Here is a 17777-nt window from a genome sequence, read left to right as displayed (position 1 = left end):
TATGCCTGATCAATCTATCAGTCGATGTCACTGTACCGGGTTGTTCATTTATAAAATGTGTCCACAAGTCAAGTGGTTCATGCCTGTAATCCCAGGACTTGGGAAGATAAGGCAGGAGGATTGCCACAAGTTTCAATCAGCTTTAGGCTACATAGCCAAGTATCTAGCTAACCAGAGCTATATAGTGAGATCCTGTCATTAAAAGAAAAAACCTGTGGTGGGACACACCTTTAATCCCAGCACTCAGGAGGCAGAGGCAGGCAGATCACTGTGAGTTCTGGGCAGGCTTGGTCTACAGGGTTAGTTTCAGGACAGGCAGGGTTACATAGACCCTGTTAAAAGAAAGGAAGAAAGGAAAAGGAGAAGAAATGGAAAGGAAAAGGGAAGGGAAAAGGAAAAAGGCAAGGACCTATCAGGAAGCTGGGAGGGCCAGCAGTGGCAAAGACTGGAGTCTGTGACTCATGTGGCCCTGGGGGGTGCTTCCTTCATCCTGGTCTGCCCCTCAGACCCTGAAAGTCAAAGTCTTTCCTGTGTTTCTTGGTTGGTACCTGACACTGGGTGTTTGCCACAGGAGAGTCCCATGGGGCCTGTCTGTACTCACATTCAGGAAGGAATGCAGCTGTGACATGTCACCATGCCTGCTGGCCTAAAGCTTGGTGGAACTGGGTGTTGTCCTGCCTCAGAGGTGCCCTTCCCTGTTCCAAGGATGTCTAATAGATACAGTTGACCAGGGTGTAGGTGCCCTGCCCCAAGGATGTCTAGTAGATACAGGAGATCATGGCATGGGTTCTGCCCAGTCCCAAGGATGTCTAGTAGATACAGGAGATCATAGCATAGGTTCTGCCAACTTTTGGAGGCTCAGAATAGTCAAGCCCAGTTACTTTTCTTCCTCCAGCTTTGAGACTGTTTTTCATTTTGTTTATGGATACAAGTTCTCCTGAGTGAGGCAGTCTGGGTTGGCCTGAACTTGAGCTCCTCCAGCTTTAGCCTCCCTAGTGCTAGGACCAATCTTCAGTTGCATTGTACTTTTAAACAAAACTTTGGCTTGGCTCAGAGCTCATTTATGGAAACACAATATTTAGTTGGGGAGTCGGTAAAATAATAAAATTCCCTCCAAGGCTCTGTCCATCAGCGGTGCAAACCAGTCTGATGGCTGTAACCCTATCTGATGTCCTAGCTGCATCCACAGCTTCAGAGAGAGAGAGAAGTCAGCCTGCCAGACTGTGCTTAACAAGCTGCAGGACCTGGGTGGGAATGATGCCTTGTTGGGTTGGGTTGTGTTGTATCTCCATAGCACCTGACTTGGTGAGGATAGGCTCCTTGGTGTATTCTTGGAGAACTTGCTGGCCTGTGTTACTGAGAGCTGCTGTGAACTGTCTGGGCTGCCTCTCCAGCTCTCTGGAGTAACATCCTGATTGTGTGTGTGTGTGTGTGTGGGGGGGGGACAGGGAGATTTCCTTACCCAGTGAAGGTCTTTTCTAGGCTAGCTTCCTGAGAAAACTTGTAGGCCAAGACTGGAGACACCATGGTAACCAGCCCATTGGCAAGGCATTTGCCACAGAAAGGTCATGACCCTGCTGGACCCTCCCCAGGGCTGCCAGAGTCAACCCAGTGGGCTATATAAAGTCAGTTAGACTCAGCAAAAGGTTACATCTAGGTGTCTTGATCCATGACTATCATTGCCAAACTTTGGAGGCTGAGGCAGGGATCTGAATTTAAAGCCTGCCTGGATTTTAAGAGGAATTCTGCCAAAACCAACCCAACCTAACAGGGATGTCCTAAGACAAAGCAGTGGTTGAGCCAGGTACTACTACTTCCTGCCTGGCTAAAGAGACCCTGCTTTGGGACTGGGAGGGATACACTATTTGGTCTGTGGTTTCCAGGAGTCACACTGCAGTCTGGGCACACTCAAGTCCCTGTCACTCTAGAGGAGGGTCAACACAGAGCATGGCAAAATGTGTGCCCTATCTTATTCCCCTGAGGGTCCTTCTTAACTGATCCTCCCTGAATACAGATAAGGCTGAGTCTGACTAAGGGAGCGTCTCACGCTCCCACCTCAAGGTACACAATCACAAAACCCTGAGGAATCTGTGTGTTTGTGGGCAGGGGTGTCTGGGAATTGAACTCATGCCTACAGCCTAGTCCTCCATCACTGAGCTACAACCTAGCCAAGAACTTAGGATTTTTTTTTTTAATTAATGTTTTTGGTTTTTCAAGACAGGGAGGATTTCTCTGTGTAACAGTTCTGGCACTTGCTTTGTAGATCAGCTTTGTAGACCTCTAACTCAGGTCTGCATTTGTCTCCTAAGCTCTGGGAACAAAGTCAGGTACTACCATGCCAAGTCTAAATGGCTGTTGTCATACGAATGGTTCCTGGTTTTCTGAGTACTTTGTCTTATGGAGGAGTCTTCCAATCTCCATTTCCCCCCAGTCCTTCCGGAGGTTGGCTGATAATATTTCTGGACCCCTGCCCCCCAAGACAGGGGTTCTCTGTGTAGCTTTGGAGCCTGTCCTGGAACTTCTCTGTAGACCAGGCTGGCCTCGACTTCATATACACCTGCCTCTGCCTCCTGAGTGCTGGGATTAAAGGCGTGTGCCACCAACGCCCGGCCAAATGTCACTTTTGTCTGGCTGATTTTTAGTTGAGTTTCGATATTACTACATTCACTACATCTAGACTGTGGCTGGGTATATGAATTTTCTTCCTGTGGTGGAGTTGTACTCGGGCCACAGGTCCTCTGGCTTAGCCACAGTGAATGGCAGTCAGCTGTCACAGGACTGCAGCAACCCTTGGTGTACCTGAGCAAGCCCACCAGCTCTGGGGGAGAAGGGACAGGTACCTGACATGTTCTCTTTTCCAACTCGAAGGGAGCCTGGAATTTCCAGACCCTGGCATCGCTGTGGTTTCCAGAGAGGTCTATTTTTACAGACACCATGTCAAACATCAAAGACAAATCTGAGGATAAAAACATATTTCTTTTAATTGGTCTTGGCTTTGATTTTTTGTACCAACAAGCCCCAGGGACACCAATAATACAATTTGATTATAAACAAACAACACTTTGGGCAGTTGCGAAATCCAGAGAAAACATAGACCCACTTCTCAGGGAGGCAACTGCTCCCCAACCCGCTCATGCTCCTTCTTGTGCTTCAGTTTAGAAAGGAGATTGTGTCCCAGCACTTAGGGAGGCTGAGGATGACCACCAGTGTGGGGCCTTATTGGATACGTAATGAGACCTTGGGGGGCGGGGGAGAGAGAAAAGTTAAGTTTGAAACTAACCTGCAAGAATGAGCACATCCACGTTACTAAGACTAGCATCTTTGCAAGTGCCACTTAGGCTCGCAGCTCTAAGATTGGCTTCTCTGGACTTCCAAGTCTACCAGCAATTTCTCTTGAGAAAACAACATGCATCAAGGACAGAGATGCTTTCTGTATGTATTCCTCCACATGGTAGAGCCTTCCTATGCTGTGTACATAAAGCCAAACATCTTGGCCTAGCATGGCAGTGCTCGCTGGTAAACCCAGCACTCAGAAGTTGCCCTCCGCCCTGTGAAGTGTGCTTCCAGGATACTCACTGGTCTCTGAGGATGGGTAAGCTGGCATGAAAACACCGTGAGGGAGTTTCTACCGCTGCTACCTGGGGTCTTGTCCCACACCACTGCACCATATGACCCACTTGGCCGTATAACCTATCTTTAAAACAGAAAAGAAAACTGTTGGACATGTTGGAATTCTTAAATGGAAAGCTAACAGCATTTGCTGCCTTAACCTTTTCTGCAAAGGTTTCAGTTTTGAATATGACTGTCAAACCCAGCACACTGTAACCATGCAACCACAAGTTACACTGCACATGACCTATTGTGAAAATAGCAAAATATCTCCCACTTTATCATTGAGCAGGCAAAAGACAAAGTCACTCCATTCCTATCAGGAATGTCATCCATGAGTCAGTTGGTCAAATGGTAGGAAGTGGACCTCTTGGCTGTGAAGATGGAGGCAGATGTACCAACTCTACAGTCCCCATGGTAGCTAGTGCCCTGCAGTCCTCTACTGGGAAGCAGCAGTGCGAAAACTGGGGTTTCTGCACCAGGGTGCATGGAGGAGGAGGTCCCTGGGGATACCCTGAGCACAGGAGGCAAACTGACATGGCTTTGAGTGCCTGAGAGCCAAGGCCTAAGCCCAGCCAGTCAAGCCTGCAAAACCAGGAGGATCTGGGCCTCCTGTTGTGCTCCTTCCTGAGGTCACTCCACCCCTCAGACCCAAGGCAGTTTCCTTAAATAAGGCCAGTTGCCGAGCAGGCTTTGCTCTGAAAAAGAAGTCAGATTTGTTTCACTGAAGTCTGAGTGTCTCCCTGGGTTTTGCACTACAGCCAGCTTGGACAGCTGTAGAAAACCTGTGTGGACGCTCGTGTTCTAGGTGACAATGGCTGTCAGTGCACGCACTCTTGGGAGGCCAACTCCCTGTTCTGCCAAGAGCCTGGAGTCCAGGTAATGCTGGTGCAAGCCCTGATGGGAAAAAGCAGGTGCAGTCAAGAGAGGCCCTGGGCTCACTCACTGAGCTTAAGATCTATCCCAGAGGCCTGGGAAACTGTGCTAATGTGGGCAGCAGCCGGGGGGCACTGGCCCTCCTGAAAAGACACTTTGGGCTTGCTATAGAGGTAGAAAGACAGGGACAGGAACAGGCCAGGCAGAGGAGAGAAAGCCTCAAGGACAGAGTGGCTTTTCTCCACCCCTCACCTGTCCACCCCCCTGCTGGTCACACGTAGAAAAGCTACACTATTGCTCATTCGGTTTCAAGAGTCATCGCTAGGAGAAACAGCCACGTGCCCACAGAATGGGCCTGAGCTGACATGCTTTCACACGGAGCAGACTGAGACCACAAATAGCCAAGAAAGGCAACCGACTGTGGCAGGTGCAGCAACAGGCACCAAGGAGAGGCGCTCCACACACCAACAGCACCCAGTACTTACGGTGAGCGTGTGCATGGACTCAGACAGGAACCATGGCCTGCACCCCCAGCAAGGAGGGGTGCGGGCAGCAGCTCAGGTTCAGGACATTTGCCCCGCCTATGGGGATTTATAAAATAATTAAAAAGCCCACATTCAAAAGTTATAATTTATAGAATATCCAGTATAAAAGCAGTCTTTAAAAAGGGACTCTGGCTCTCAGAAGAAGTCTGCAGCCCTTGGCCTTCTCTTTGGCGTGGTGGCTGGTAGCTTCATAGCTGATACAGGAGTGCTGGCGGGGGAGCTGGTTGGGGTCTTCAGCACGCCGTGGAGTGGCCTCTGCTCAGGGTTAAAGGCCACTCTGGAGAGGCCTGTGGGGCTGACCAGGATACTCTTGTCTGTCTTCCTAAATTCTGTTCCAAAGGAAAGTGAAGGCTATTAGTTAGATGTCACGTCCATTCCTTCCAGCTGAGCAGGGCTCATGGCTCACATTCCCCATGCCCCAGAAATGCAGAAGACACCTAGGTACAGTGAGGGGACCAAGTTTCACCTGAGTGTGCTGTAGGATAAAGGGGATGTGGGGACAGGAGTGACAGCCAGCTGCCTGGGATAGTGTTCCTCGGCAGGACCTGTCTTCACCTCCAGCTCTATAGATCAGGGGGTTTAGCTTAAGGCATGTGGTCCTCACTCCTTCCTGTATTCCCTGCTCACCAAACATGTGCCTGCTCACTTGTGTAAACAAAGGTGTGCACATACACATTTGCTTACTGTCCACACGAATAAGGTCTTAAACTCATTAAACTTAAAACTAGTGGGACATGCTTTTAATCTCAGCACTTGGAGGCAGAGGTGGTGGATCTCTGTGAGTTCCAGGCCAGCTAGAGCCACACAAGACCCTGTCTCAAAAACCAAACCAAACCAAACCAAACCAACCACCACCTCCTTACAAGAGTCCTTTGGTTTCTTTGAATTAAGAGTAGTACTGGATGGTGGTGATGCATGCCTTTAATCCCAGCACTTGGGAGGCAGAGGCAGGCAGATCTCTGTGAGTTTGAGACCAGCCTGGTCTACAAGAGCTAGTTCCAGGACAGCCTCAAAAGCCACAGAGAAACCCTGTCTCGAAAAACAAACAAAACAAAACAAAACAAAGGTAACAATGGACACACTACTTAGTGGGTAGTAAGTACCTCTACTCACTAAGTCAGCAGAGGGCTTCCTTCCTCTCCCTTCTGGTACACCGATGGCCCTGAAGCACAAGCTAGGCAGCTAGAGCTAGGAACCAGGGTTTTTTTTCTTTCTTTTCTTTTTTTTTGGTGTTTTCAAGACAGGGTTTCTCTGTGTAGCTTTGGAGCCTATCCTGGCACTCGCTCTGGAGACCAGGCTGGCCTTGAACTCACAGAGATCTGCCTGCCTCTGCCTCCCGAGTGCTGTGATTAAAGGCGTGCGCCACCAATGCCCGGCCGGAACCAGGGTTTCTTAAGCCTCTGGGACAGAACTAGAGAACACCTGGACAAACAACCTCTCACCTCACCCTTTTCCTGGGGGGGGGGTCTTCTGAGACCCCAAGAAATCTCTATCTTTAATCCCAACACTCGAGAGGCAGAGTCAGAGGGATCTCTGTGAGTTTGAGGCCAGCATAGTCTACATAATGAGCTCCAGGACAGCTAAAACTACCTGCTTCAGCTAGTTGGTCCCAAGGAGGTTTCCCAGAAGCCCACCCACTTACCTGCAGTCATGTTTTTGTTTAATCCAAAGGTGACTTTCTTGGAGCTGGAGGGTGTTATATTCATCTGCAGAACAACAAAGGAGTAAACATGGTAACACAGGTCCTTGTCTGGGATTTTTCTGAAGAACTTACCCAGGGAAAGCCCTTGCAGTCTGTTTCCTGACCTGCACATATACAAAGGCTAATGGGGTGGCATGCTGTGGCCTAAATAGACTCCACTACCAGACTTCTGCCCATGACCTTCACAAACCACTTTTACATAAGCATAGATGTCCCAAACTGGACACTACAGTCCCTAGTCCTGGGGGGTTGGGGGGAGAGAACCATAAGGATGTTTGGAATCCCAAATTTATCACCCAAAATTATAAGGACATGTTAATGATCACTGTTAATTTTGTTGTCCTAGAATTAAAAAAAAAAAAAAAGTTATGTTATATATGTAAGGTGTGTGTGTCTGTCTGTCTGAGGACAATTTTTGGAAGTCAGTCCTCCCCTTGGGTTCTGGGGATTAAACTCAGAGATTAAACTTGGGTGGCAATCCAGCCAAGCCATCCAGCAGGCCGAGAATTTCTAAGCTGTAACTTGTAGTTCACATACAATTGATAGATTAGGTTTAAAATGGGGTCTAATTTCAATGGGTAATGGATATGCATTTAAAATCTTTGCTGGAGATAACACCCAAGGCTGTGACAAGTGCTGAGCTCTACCACTGGGACCCCACCAAAGACCAAAATGTTTTGTACAAAGGACTTTAAATAATCTAGATATCCCAACAATCTACCAGAATTAATGATGAGCCTTTCTGCTTGAGATGTTCCTAGAAGCCAATCCATTTTGTACTGTGAGCTCTGGCTGAGCCCTTCCTAGAACCCCTCTTTCTTGAGTTTGTTGCTACTTTATTCCACCTGTACATCCACGTGCAGGTGGCCAGATGAAACATCTTAACAGGTAGAATTCATCACCTGCACCAGAGCTCAGAATCCCTGTCTGCTGTCCCAGTAGAAGGGTGCTGTGGAGAGCTCACCTGGACAGCAGAACCTTGGGGACTGATGGCAGAGCTGCTCTTTGCTTTTCTGAAGAACAGGGGCTTTGGTAAGAAGTGGGTGTCAAACTTCACAAAGTCATCCTCTGTTGTCAGTGGTTTTTTCAAAGTCCTGTTGCTTCCCTGTGAGGATGAGAAGCCGGGAGGAGAATTGTATCAGAGGCACCTTGCCAGGCTCACACCCACAGGGAGAGAAACCAGGACAGCATAGCAAGGAAATGCTGGAGGCTGACCCACCCTAAGCCCCTTAGCCCACAGTTCCTTATGTCAGCTCTGCCTTCTGCTCAGTGGAGCACAGACTTCACTTCTTGGCACCATGCCAGCAGGGATCACAGTGTCTTCTCAGCACTAAAGCCCACTTTTTTGGTAACTATATTCTAACTCAGGTCCTACATACAGACAGTTTGAATCACTTTCCTTTCAAGGCCCACCTGCTAAGTGAGAACTCATTTTTCTATTTGTGATCAGACACTGTGTGGGCTGCAAGTATGGTGTGGGACAAGGCTGCTACAAGGCTTTGAGGGTCCCCACATCTGGCAAGCTGCGTGTGGAGCCACCATGTCTGTCTGGAGCTCCATGCCTTCCTTGCTAAAGCATAATACTTTTTGGTGTGCCCCAAAGCAACCCTAGCCCAGGAGCAGACAGCAGCGACCTCCCTTGGCCCCAACTAGTTAGCAACATCCCAATTCCCAGGGCATGAGAAACAAGCTATGAAGTAGAGGTGCCTCTGCCAGAGCAAGGTTGGAGGCTGAGATGATGTCCCAAGGCCAGTCCAGTGCTCTGCTCTCCTTCAGTAATTCTTTACTGTCCATGAAAACACCTGGTCACAGATGGACTTCAATGTCATAGGCACTGCAAAGCAGTGGTGCTGAACAAGGGCCACATTTTTCCCTGTAAAGCCAGGGAGTCACTATTTTGGTGGCTTGGTGGCCACAGCAACGAGCACTCGGTGCGGTGTGTTTGCCACACGGGCTGACCCGGGCACAGAGGTAGTGTGCTTCCTTAGACATGATAAAAATGAACAGCTTGGGTCTTCCTTTACAGCTTTAGAAGGAGAGAGGAGAGAGGAGAGGGAAGAGGAAGAGAGGGAGGGGAAAGAGGGAGAGAAAGAGAAAGGGAGGGAAGGAGGGAGGGGGGAGAGTGAGAGAGAGAGAGAGGGAGAGGGAGGGAGGGAGGGAGGGAGAGGGAAGGAAGGAGAGAGGGAGAGGGAGAGAGAGAGAAAGAGAGACCCTGGAAGTGTAAGAGCTCCAAGCTTCCTCTTTGCCACAGGGGCTGGATGAGTAGTGGCAGTGGACAGAGAGAGCAGCTTTGTACAGAGGCCTGACTCCGACATTTTCTTAGCTACGTGCTTACCCTTGCCTTTGTGAGAGCTGTTATAAAGCAGCGTATCCTAAGTGTTCTTCCCCGAGGTCTGGCTGTCCCCATGCCCTAGCCCTAGCAGACAGTCGAGTCCTCTGAGCACGCCTATTCAAGCCCAGCACCCAAGCTCTGGGCTCTTCCCACCTTACCAGAGCTTGGATCTGCCTGGTGCTGGACTCCAAAACTCCGTTGTGTTCTACTAAGTCTGACATCTGCTTCATTTTTTTCCTCTTTTTTAAGATTGCTGTTTTTTGACTAGACAGATCATAGAGGCCAAGACTGCTGGACGCTGTCTTCTTTTGTGGCCTCTTGCACTGGGGCAGGGTGGTCTGGTCATCTTTCTCTTCCTCTGGGCTGGTTGAGGTGCCTGCCTTTTGCACAGTCAAGCCACCACTGTTGACAGGCAGAGCCCCGAGTTTCCGTTTCCTTTTCTGGGCTCGGACACCTTCTGAGGAAGACACTTGGGCATCAGCGCTCTGAGGATGCCCATGGGTAGGGTCATTCTCTGACATATCCTCCTGAGGTAAAGGGGTAGATTTCCAGATCTCTCTGTGGACCTTTAGGTTCTTCTTTCTCAGCCGTTTCCTTTTATTGCATGTGGGTGTGATGGGTGCTGGCTCAGAGCTATTTTCCCTGATGCCAGACACAGCCTCTGTTTCAGGCCCAGTCACACATGCCTGTGGGGTCTGCCTCTGGGCAGCTTCAGGCTTGCCATCAGCACCTTGTGCTGGGGGCATGGTAACAGCGTCTGGGTCCTGAGTCTCAGCCTGGAAGTGGTTCCTCTTCTTCTTTCTCCTTTTTCTCTTGTGAACGTTGCCCCCGCTGTCCTCCTCACCATCAATAGAGACTGCGTTTCCTACAAAGATGCAGACCGATGGTGACTTTCGGGGAAAACCAGCAGCCGGAGTGGTTTTTGCTTTGTTTTTTGAGATAAGGTCTCATGTAGCTCAGACTTGCCTCAAACTTGCTGTATAGCCAAGGTTGCTCTAGGAAACCCTGGTGGTCATGACTACCTCTCATGGAATACAGGCATACTGCATCACAGCAGACTCCTTTATAGACAGGGTCTCACCACTGAGTCTTTAAGGGCTGGAAGTAAAATCCCACTGGCGGGTTAGACAGATGACTCACAGGTAAAGTACTCGCTGTCAAGGTAAGAGGACTTGAGTTTGGACCCACAGCACCCACATAAAAAACTAAGTGTGGTGGCATGCGCCTGTAATCCAAGTGCTAGGGATGGTGTGTGTGTGTCCAGGGCAGGACAGATGGATCCCAGAAACTTGATGGCCAGTCAGCCTAGCCAGGTCTCAGAGTGCCAGGGCATTGAGAGCTTCTGTCACAGTGGAGGAAGACACGTAGTGTCAATCCCTGGCCTGCTCATACATACAAGGCACATGTATTTGGACACTTGGCCCCCTATTTAAGGAGGCTGTAGAAGCTTTGGGAGATAGGCCCAGTTGGAGGAAGTCCTTGAGGTTTACAGCCTGACCCTGTAGTTTCCTGTGTCCCCCCTTTGCTGTTTTATGTGCCTGCTGCCACGCCTTCCCCGCCATGACCATCCGTAGCCTGAACTATGAGCCCACAGAAGCTTTCTCCTTTAGGTTATTTCCTGTCCAGCTGTAGTCACAGCAGCCCGAGCTGGCCTGTCAAATGTGCAGCAGGCCTTAGGTTCCCGAGTGCTGAGATTACACAGCCCAACTGAGACTGACTACTTTCTTATGATGTTGGGGGTGGTACTTAGGGCCTGACACATGCTAAGAAAGGGTTCTGCCACCGAACCCACTTCCAGTCCCTGGATCTTGCAACCTTCACCACCAGACAGTTTTCAACTGGTCCCACTTCTCTCTATGACCAGAGACCTTCCTCAAGTGTATCTCACTACAAATGGATACATGGTGAGAGGTTTTCAGTCATTATTTGTTTTTCTGTATTTCTTAAACTTATTTTTACTTCGCTTCATATGCATGTGTGCTGCATGCAGAGGCCAGGAGAAGGTGTTGGATCCTCTGGAACTAGAGTGACTGATAGTTCTAAGCTGACACGTGGGTGCTGGGAAATCGAATCTGTTTTCTGCAAGAGCTGACAGTGCTTTTAAACCACTGAGTTATCTCCCCAACCCCTAATTATTAAAATAAAAATTATGTTTACTTTGTGTTGTGCATGTGTAGGCACATGTGGAGGTGAGAGTCAGTCATCACCTCCTTCTGCCACGTAGCGCCTGGGGATTGAGCCTAGGGTGGGCAGTGAGTGCCTTCATCTGCTGAGCCTCCTTGCTAGCCCAGGTTTTCAATAATTTTAAAGTCAGAAAATACACACACACACACACACACACACACACACACACACACACACACACACACACACACAATATTTGGAACCCTATTCTTTCTCCATGCTACCTAAAGGCCATCCAATAGCAGAGGCCTCTGCACACACGAGATCAGAACAGTGGCTGCACAAAAATAACAGGACCTAGGAAATCTGAGGGCACAATGCTGCTTGCATAGCACCCCAGCGCTCTGGAGGCAGAGGAAGGAGGAGATCATGAGTTTGAGGCAAACCTGGGCTACATAAGATGGCTCTATTTCAAAGAACAAACCTCCCCTCTCCCATCCACACCAAATTAAATCAAATCCCAAAACACACACTGAAACTTTTTGCTATGCCAATGATTCATGAGAGCACCGGTCCCCAGACCTCAAGGGCCCAGAGCTACTCGGATGTGAGCCTTTCTTTCAGCCCCGAGGCTTATGGCTTCACAGCTTACCTTTCTCCCTGTCCAAGGCAGCTCTTTCTAAAAGCTTCTTTCTTTTTTTCTTGTGCCTTTTTTGACCGATGGCTTGAGCATTTTCATCAACAGTAATGTCCTCACCAAAACTGAGTTGAGCACTATGGCCTGGTAGGTACCAAAGGGACACTGGTCAGCTCCCAAGGCCTGTCTGCATCTGTTGCAGCAGCCCAGGTCCTGGGCTCCTTCCTAATCCTCTAGCTAAGGGCCCCAGAGTTCTGCTTTACCACCTGCACTACCAACTGCTTTTCCAAGTGAACTCACAGGCTCTGGGCCAGAACACACACTGATAATGACTGCCAGACTTCTCAACCGGACTGACTAACTTCAGGTTAGTGGGCTTTCTATTCCCTCTGGCTCTGTGAGCTCACCCAGTGCATGAGACACAGGACAGCTGGCTCACTGGCCAGCCCAGATTTACCAAGCTTACAGCAGCTCACCCTGGGGACATGCGTCCTAAAAGAAATGAAAGTTCCTGAGATACTAGGAGTTTCTTCTTGACAAAGGATTGTAATTTTCCTAGCCCAGTTCAATAAAACAAAACCAACAAAACTAAACCAAAACCCTTGAGTGTTCTGCCTGCATCCCACAGAAGCCAGAAGAGGGCACTGATGGGTTCAGGAATTGAACGTGGGTCCTCGAACAGGTCGGTCAGTGCTCTTAACCACTGAACCACCTCTTCTGCCTTCCCTCTTCCCATTAAAAACTTAACTGTAGAAAATACCAATAAAAACTCAAATAAACACCATACTACCCACACATAGGAGGAACCAGATGGATGAAAAGTGGGTGCAAAGGGTCTTGCACCTGTGGCACATCCCAGGGTGTTCCCTTAGGTATGCCAGGTGAACCTAGCTGAGGGCAGCCACCCCATACGTCACTTTCCCAGGAAGGCTATCCCACTTCCCAGAATCTGGGAGGGATGCTGTTGGTGGGTGTACATTGGGTGTGAACACCCTGACTCACAGTCCAACTCTTCTCACCTTCAGAGAGGTCCTGGAATCTGAAAAGAAAGGAATACACGGAGTTAGGAGCATTAAAGACATAGGTCCTGAACATAAGCAGGAATCTGGATGTGCATTCCTTGTTCTCTCCTCCACGGGGTGGGGTGGGTGGGGGTGGGTGGTGGGGGGTGGGGGGGATGTCAGCGCTGCACTTTATACATGGGAGCTGGGTCTCTCACACCTGAATCTAGAGCTTACCAACTTGGATAGTCTAGCTAGTTTAACTAGCTAGACTCTGCCTCCCAAGCAAACGGGCCACTTTACTGCCTGGAACTTCATTGGTGCTGGGATTTGATGCAGGCCTCCACACCTGCCAAAAACTTCCATGGGTGCTGAGGATCCAAACTCTAGCCCTCATGTTTCCTCACACGTGGCAAGTACGTTACTCACTGAAGGATTTCCCTAGCTCCCTTCTAAAGGCATTCATGACATAAAGGATCAAGTTCAGGCCAGTGATGGTTAACCCAGTCAGAACACACCAACTGGCTTATTGGCCAATCATCTATTACATCACCCTGGTCCTATTGACAGAGATGTTGACTACCAGATTACCTGACCCTTTTGGTACAATCCTACTGGGAGGTGAGGCTGAAGGTGGCTAACTGAACCCCTTGGTATGCCAGCAGGTGACACTGGAGGAGTACACTGACACTACTACCCTACAGTTGTATGAGATGAGCAGGGTTCCCTCTTTCCCTGACTTTAGTTCACGTTTGCTATGCTGCTAATGAGTAAAATTACAAAGGATAATGAGTCTGGTTCCTGTGCCTCACAACTGCCTGCAACTCCAGGCTTCTGCAGGCATCCGAGCACCCATGTAACACACACATGCAAGTGCACACAAAATAAGGAACGAATACATTTTAAAGAAAGAAGGAAAAAAGAGCAGCACAAGGGAGCATGCAGGTCCACGTGCTATGGCCACGAGCTTTCACTCACTGCTTACTTTCTGATCAGTCTGCAGAGCCGCTTCCGGTTGAAGGGAGGGGTGCTCTTCAAGTTGGCTATTTCCAAGAGTCGATCAGCAACAGCCTTATAGTCGAACTGCCAAGAAGAGAGAAGAAATATGAGTGGTGGCGAAACACTCTGGCCCATCTTAGAGTCGCCTTCTAGGCGCTTGTGGGAGCAGTCCTCCTCTCCAGACTGTGGTCTCAGACAGAGCAAAATTTGCCCGATGAGCTTCTTGTGTTCCTCCTGAGTTCCCAATCTTAGCACCTATAATACTCTGACTTTTTGAAAGTACAACTGGGAGCAGGTGTGGTGGCCCATGCCTTTAATCCTAGCATTTCGGAGGCACAGGTAGGTGGCTCTGTGAGTTTGAGGCTACCCAGAAGTTCTAGGACAGCCAGAGTAATGCAATAGAGGGACTCTAACAAACCACCAATCAAGTAACCAAAAACCAAAACTGGAAGCCTGGTATGGTGGTGCATATTCCAGCACTTGGAGGCGGGGAGGCAGAAGGATTGCTATGAACTTCAGCCTAGACTATATAGCAAGACCCTGCTTCAAAAAAAAAAAAAAAAAAAAAAAAAAAAAAAAAAAAAATCAAAAACCCCTGAACAGTATCAGAGGGCTGGTGCTGCCACACAAAACAGACAACTATGATTACAAAATAAGGAGCAGTGCCTTTCAAAATCCCACCTCATGTACTTGTTACTGTCTGTTTTTTGAGATGGGGTCTCTCTACGTAGCTTGGGCTGGCCTGCAACTTGCTTGTTGTATAGATCAGGCTAGCCTTCAAATCAAAGAGATCTGTCTACCTCTGCCTCGTGAGTACTACGATTAAAGGTGTGTACCACCATGCTTGGCTCCTTTTTGTATTTTTGAAACAGGAAGTTAGTGCCAGGCTAGTCTTGAACTTGAGATCCCCCTATGTGCTGAGATTCCATGTGTGCGATACCATGCCAGCCTAAAACCTCATTCTTTTAAATTTGTTCCCAACAAGCTCATTCTAAGAATGGTGATGTTAATTACAGAAGGGATTATAAAGGACTTTACAGTTCAGGCCCTATGGCTTAATGAGCTCTGACCCTAATTCTCCAGCCTAGCACCCCAGTCAACCCACATTCTATAAAAAGCAAAAGCTGCCCCCACCTGGAGAGGTGACCCTGAATCCTTGAAGGCTGCACAGCCGTCTCTTTCTCTGCCGCCAACAACTCCATCTTTGAGGCATTCCCCCAGTCCTGCCAACACACACACAAAGACAAAGACAAAATCTTGACATTCAAGAATAACTGTGGCTCAGTCTCTCCAGGCTCTGGGTTCAATCCCCATTACCCGGGAGAAAAATCTGCCTAGGGAGATACATGGAATTAGTGTCTTCAAAATGCCTGTCTTCTAATATTCTATGTAAAGCTCCAGATTTTATCCCCAGTACTAGCCCTATACTGAACAACTCTACCCCCCCCCCCAAACAAAACTAAAGACTCCTGGAAGGAAGCCGTGTGCCAGAGGGGAGCCACAGGAACAAGTGTGTGACCTTGACTGCAGGGCAGCTCTCACAGGCCTGCACAGACCAAACACCTCAGGAAGAAGGTGAGTTCCTTGGAGGGACAGAATCAGTTGGGCCTAGTGTGAGTGGTGTTGTCCCCACCCCCCCATTACGCACACTTCTCTTTATGTATCCTGCTTCATATTTTGGGAGGGCTATATTCAGTGCGATGCCAATGAAGGCTTAGTCAGGCAAGTGCACATACCACACAAGCACAAGGGTGTGGGTTCAATCATCAGAACCCACATAAAAAAATGCTGGGCATGGTAGCACAGTCTTGTAAGCTCAGCATGGGAAGACAGAAACAGGCGGGTCCCCGGGACTCACTGGCCAGCCACTCTAGCCTAATTAGGCATCTTCCAGGTCGATCGGAACCCCATCTCAAAGTAAGAGGTCACGGAACCTGAGGAATGACTTCCAGTGTTGACATCTGGCCTTCACATGAAAGTGTTCACACATGTACACACCCACAGACAAAACTAATATCCACAAACAAGCAGAACCCAGCCAACCAACTAACCAAGTTCCCAGAAAGGAAAGAACATAAAAGGAGATGCTCTCACCAGGCTTCTTCTCACCGACTGCTTTTCTACAGGCCAGCTTGTTTGCAGAGATCTCTGGGGCAGAGAGACCACCATCACCCACTTTGGTTTTCTGCTCTTCCACAGTCTCTTCAGGCACAAAAGCAGACTGATCTACAATGACTTCAAAAACACCCCTAGCTATAGTCTGTACCAGTGTGTGGCTGAGGATAGAAGCACAGCAGAGAGAAGGTGATTAAAACACTCGGTCTGGAGCCTGTGCAGAAAGAGGTGAAGTGGAGACAGCTCTGGGAAGTGCCTGGGCCTGTGCCTGCCTGGGGCTCTGTGTGCCCACCACTGGTCATCAGAGACTCAGGGACACCCTTGAAGCAGGTCCACTGCAAGTTCAAGGAACCACCACATGCCACATGACAGACAGGAGTTCTTGACTGGCCAGCCAAGCGCTGTAGCAGGGACCAGAACCTCTGCTTGCTTGCTCCCTTCCTTTAGAGCAGGATCTTGTTGTGGAGCCTGGTCTGACCTGGTCTCAGGCACTCCTTACTCTATTGCCTGGCACTGTGCTGCACAACAGAATCCCACCCTTGGGCACCAGCAAAAGCAGTGAGAACATGGGAGCCACTTACTCCTTAGTCTTGGCAGCAATTCTGCAGAATGGATCAATTAACTTGAGGTTCTGATCCGCCAAGAGCTGTAATTTAGACATAAAATTGAGGAAAAATGAGGGAAAGATAGCCTTTTCTCTTTTTGGCCATGTTCTAGAAGAGCAAGTACCTGCCTCTCACAAGTCAGATAAGCTGCATGCATGCCTGTCACAGGCAGTCCCAGACATGCTGCAGGGACTGCCTAGCACCCACGCCAGCCCCTCTCTGGTCTTATGGGTGTCTCAGTGCAGTGACCCAAAGAATCACCAACTGGTCAGGGCTACACTGCAGCACTCACGTCCCCTAAGACAGCTGTGTGTGGCATCTGCCCAGCAGTAGGCCCTGGCTATCTCCAGAACTGCAAGGAAAATATGAATTCTATGTGGATGTCATCTCAGAGCATGAGACAAAGGCATTCTTTAGTTTTAAATTTCATTCATCAATTCAGTGTGTGTGTACATGTGTTGCCCCTCTCCTAAAAATGCATCATTTATAGATAGGCGGTGGTGGCACATGCCTTTAATCCCAGCACTCCGGAGGCGGAGGCAGGTAGATCTCTCTGTGAGTTTGATTCCAGCCTGGTTTACAGAGCAAGTTCTAGAACAGGTTCCAAAGCTACACAGAAAAACCCTGTCTCAAAAAACAAACAACCCCCCCAATATATATTTTCTTTTACTTAATATACATATAAAAGGTTCACTCACTATGGAACATCAAAGAGGATAGCAGAAATTGTTTATATTCCCAAACCATCTTTATTTAAAAGTATACCTTTTCTTTCCAGCTTTTTGTGTATTTACACTGGGTATAATCTGTGTAGTGTTGTCTATTGCCTTTCCCTCACAGCTTCTGAAATACACAATATACCCTGATTTTTTCATACTGGCTCCTATAACGTTTCCGATTCTTTCTGCAGGGGGAGGAGGCAGGGTCTCGCTATGTGGCACAGGTTGCTCTGGAACACGAGATGGACCTGCTTGAATGCTGAAATTACAGATGTACACCACCGTGCCTGAACATGGGGCCTCGTACTCCTGGCTCAAATATTTCTCTTCCTCCAGCTTCTCCAGCAGCCATGTATGGCTCAATCCTACTTTGTAGGTTAAGACTGCCATACATGTACAGCATGCAATTCTGTCTCCAAGTCAACTTTTAGGTGTCTGGGCCAGTCAATGCCAGGAGGGGAGAAGTTACAGAGAGGTTACTCCTTCTGACCGTACCCACGTCAACCCCAGCAT

At 48.8% G+C, this 17777-nt stretch overlaps 1 protein-coding gene across 5 annotated transcripts in view; it reads right to left on the bottom strand.

The window, feature by feature from the left end:
* Positions 1-2957: 2957 nt before the first annotated feature.
* Rrp1b (ribosomal RNA processing 1B) overlaps positions 2958-17777 on the bottom strand; it is a 29310-nt gene continuing 14490 nt past the window's right edge. For 2 of the 5 annotated variants that reach the window (XM_027394358.2, XM_035451809.1), the window contains 10 exons: positions 16522-16586; positions 15920-16101; positions 14960-15048; positions 13812-13909; positions 12845-12864; positions 11841-11969; positions 9223-9929; positions 7697-7837; positions 6673-6736; positions 2958-5359 (listed from right to left, as the gene is read on the bottom strand). In XM_027394358.2, coding sequence (XP_027250159.1) covers positions 5166-5359; positions 6673-6736; positions 7697-7837; positions 9223-9929; positions 11841-11969; positions 12845-12864; positions 13812-13909; positions 14960-15048; positions 15920-16101; positions 16522-16586 — 1689 coding nt within the window. In that variant the 3' untranslated portion in view covers positions 2958-5165. The remainder of the gene's footprint in view (positions 5360-6672; positions 6737-7696; positions 7838-9222; positions 9930-11840; positions 11970-12844; positions 12865-13811; positions 13910-14959; positions 15049-15919; positions 16102-16521; positions 16587-17777) is intronic. The other 3 variants (XR_004772080.1, XR_003481005.2, XR_003481004.2) reach the window with 3 other exon arrangements.

This window comes from Cricetulus griseus (assembly GCF_003668045.3).
Source record: "Cricetulus griseus strain 17A/GY chromosome 1 unlocalized genomic scaffold, alternate assembly CriGri-PICRH-1.0 chr1_0, whole genome shotgun sequence".
Lineage (NCBI taxonomy): Eukaryota > Metazoa > Chordata > Mammalia > Rodentia > Cricetidae > Cricetulus > Cricetulus griseus.
The sequence above is the reverse complement of the archived record's forward strand: the minus strand, read 5'-3'. Positions and strand labels throughout refer to the sequence as shown.